Below are 2,328 nucleotides of genomic sequence, written 5' to 3'. Positions count from 1 at the left end.
AGCAGCGACGACGACACCAGTAGCAGTAGCGACGAAGGTGACAAGGCCAAATTATCCGCAGTATAGCGGGCGTGTTTAGCGTTTTGCATCGAGTTATTAGATCACCAGATCGTGCAGCGGGAGTACGAGTCGCCGTTGGTTTACGCGTTAGCAGTTTTAGGTGTTGAGGAGGGCGGGTAGAAAGGGCCGGACACGTATCTACCGATTTTATCCGCCATAATTAAGATTACCCGGTTCATAGTGGTGCAACAGACCGTCGAAGAATTCGGGTTACAGGCAGTCAGCAGCAGCGACAGCGACAGCGACAGCAGCAATAGCCAGGCTAGTATCGTTCGAGCCGGTAACAGGCGCGAGTGGCGCAGTTCAGGCAGGCAGCAGCAGCAGTCGCAAAGGGAGACCGACAGTAGCAGCAGCGGTGAGGACAGCGAGTTTGGAGCCGGTAACAGGCGGCGATAGAGCAGTTCGAGCTAGCAGCGAAGAAGGCCCAGAAGCAGAGACAGCGCATTGGGCAGCAGTTTCCCGTACCAGCGATTATTATAGTCGCAGCAGTCGTAGCGGACAATATAACCCGGGTTCAAGAGCAAGAGAAGCGGCGGTTGTTTACAGGCGGTTAGACGCATGATGAACCGGTTCATGATTAGAGGAAGCCACGGGCCCATGCAATGGATGTTAGATTTGCGGACATATAGGTTAAAGATCTATTACAACACGACGGCGGCCGGCCACATCGATTGGATCGGCTATTAGTTATTATATAAGGATATCTAGTTCACCGTCCCCAAATTTCGCAGCATGGTCTATAGGTTGGTTTGGGAGACGCGGCGGATTTTGAGGGAGGAGTTATGTTTCGTTACAAGTTCTAACGAAATGCCCGCCGTGCTATAGGCGACGTTGCGAGACAACCCGGTGGATAGTAGCGTCGGGTGGAATTTTTTGCAGGATGCCCGCACGAAATGGCCGGTAAATGGCGAGAGGTGGTTGATGGAGGAGCGCGTCGCAAAGGACCCAGCGTTGCGCCGCAAGTTTATCGATCCGCGTATAGAGACAGGCGCGAGTCGGGCAGGTATAGACGCGTATATGGCCCGGGTCGTCGCGTTTAGGGAGAAGTTGTTGGTGTTGATGCATATTACGGGCGGCCAGCCAGCAAGAGCCCCGGAGATTTTAAGCATTAGGTATAGCAATACGGCCAGGGGCGAGCGCCGCAACGTGTTCATCGAAGACGGTATAGTCGTGTTCGTAACCCGGTACTATAAAGGATACGCGTTGCAGGGCGACGTTAAGATTATCTACCGGTATTTGCCGCGCGAGGTGGGCGAGTTGTTGGTTTAGTATATATAGTTGGTTTTGCCATTCCAGCAGCGATTCGAGCGCACCGTATATGGGAAGAGGTAGATGGTCGGGTTCGTGTGGCCGATAGACCCGGGGAAGGATAGCAAATAGACGTCGGAGCGGATGCGGAAGGTGTTAAAGCGCGAGACAACAGTCGGTTTAGGCCAGCCCATAACTATTCAGGCGTACCGCGACATCGCCATCGCTATAAGCCGCAAGTACACGCGAGGGAACATGGCGTTCCGGCCCGACGAGGACGACGAGGATAGCGATTGGAACGAGGACGACCCGCAGGATTCGATCTAGGACGAGCAGGCCGGCTATATAGCACACGTCGCCGGGATCGTGTATAGACGCGCCATGTTAGAATTAGCAGGTGTAGTAGCTAGTAAGCGGCAGCGATTCAGGGTCGCCAGCGAAGCATGGCATTTATTTTTAGGATTCGAGTCGACGGTTTCGAAGGGCCAGCCGGTTGGCAGTAAGAGGGCCCCGTTTGAGACAGAGGTAGACGACGCCCGGTTGGAGAGGTTGGCCCGGTTAAAGAGCATAGACAAGAGCGACCGGTTGAAGAAGTTTATACGCGACGATGTAGCCGGGTTCCGAGGCATCTAAGAGGCAGTAATAGACGCCGTTACAGACCGGAGCAAGGCCGTCGTCGCAGTCATGCCGACCGGTTCGGGGAAGAGCGTATTGTTTATATTGCCAGCATAGGTAGAGCCGGGCGGGACGACAGTGGTGGTAACACCGTTGATTGCGTTGCGGCAGGACATGATGCGGCGTTACAAGAAGATAGGTATCTAGTGCGCCGAGTAGGATTCGAGAAGGCCGCCAGATGCAGCGGCCGTCGTGTTCGTTACGCCCGAGTCGGCAGTTAAAGAAGAGTTTACCACGTTTTTGAACCGGGTTAGGTGGACAAGGCAGTTAGACCGTATCGTCGTGGACGAGTGCTACATGGTATTAAGTGAGGATTTCGGTTTCAGGAAGGCGTTCTAGAAGTTA

The 2,328-nt window shown here is 54.1% G+C and overlaps 1 protein-coding gene across 1 annotated transcript; it reads right to left on the bottom strand.

Moving 5' to 3' along the window:
- Nucleotides 1–1,937: 1,937 nt before the first annotated feature.
- K452DRAFT_225373 (uncharacterized protein) lies at nt 1,938–2,099 on the bottom strand (the record flags this gene model as incomplete). Its single annotated transcript, XM_033536742.1, has 1 exon — nt 1,938–2,099. One exon carries the CDS (start codon nt 2,097–2,099, stop codon nt 1,938–1,940), a length of 162 nt encoding a protein of 53 aa, XP_033398826.1.
- Nucleotides 2,100–2,328: the final 229 nt, after the last annotated feature.

This window comes from Aplosporella prunicola, assembly GCF_010093885.1.
Source record: "Aplosporella prunicola CBS 121167 unplaced genomic scaffold K452scaffold_9, whole genome shotgun sequence".
Taxonomy (NCBI): Eukaryota; Fungi; Ascomycota; class Dothideomycetes; order Botryosphaeriales; family Aplosporellaceae; genus Aplosporella; species Aplosporella prunicola.
The sequence above is the reverse complement of the archived record's forward strand: the minus strand, read 5'-3'. Positions and strand labels throughout refer to the sequence as shown.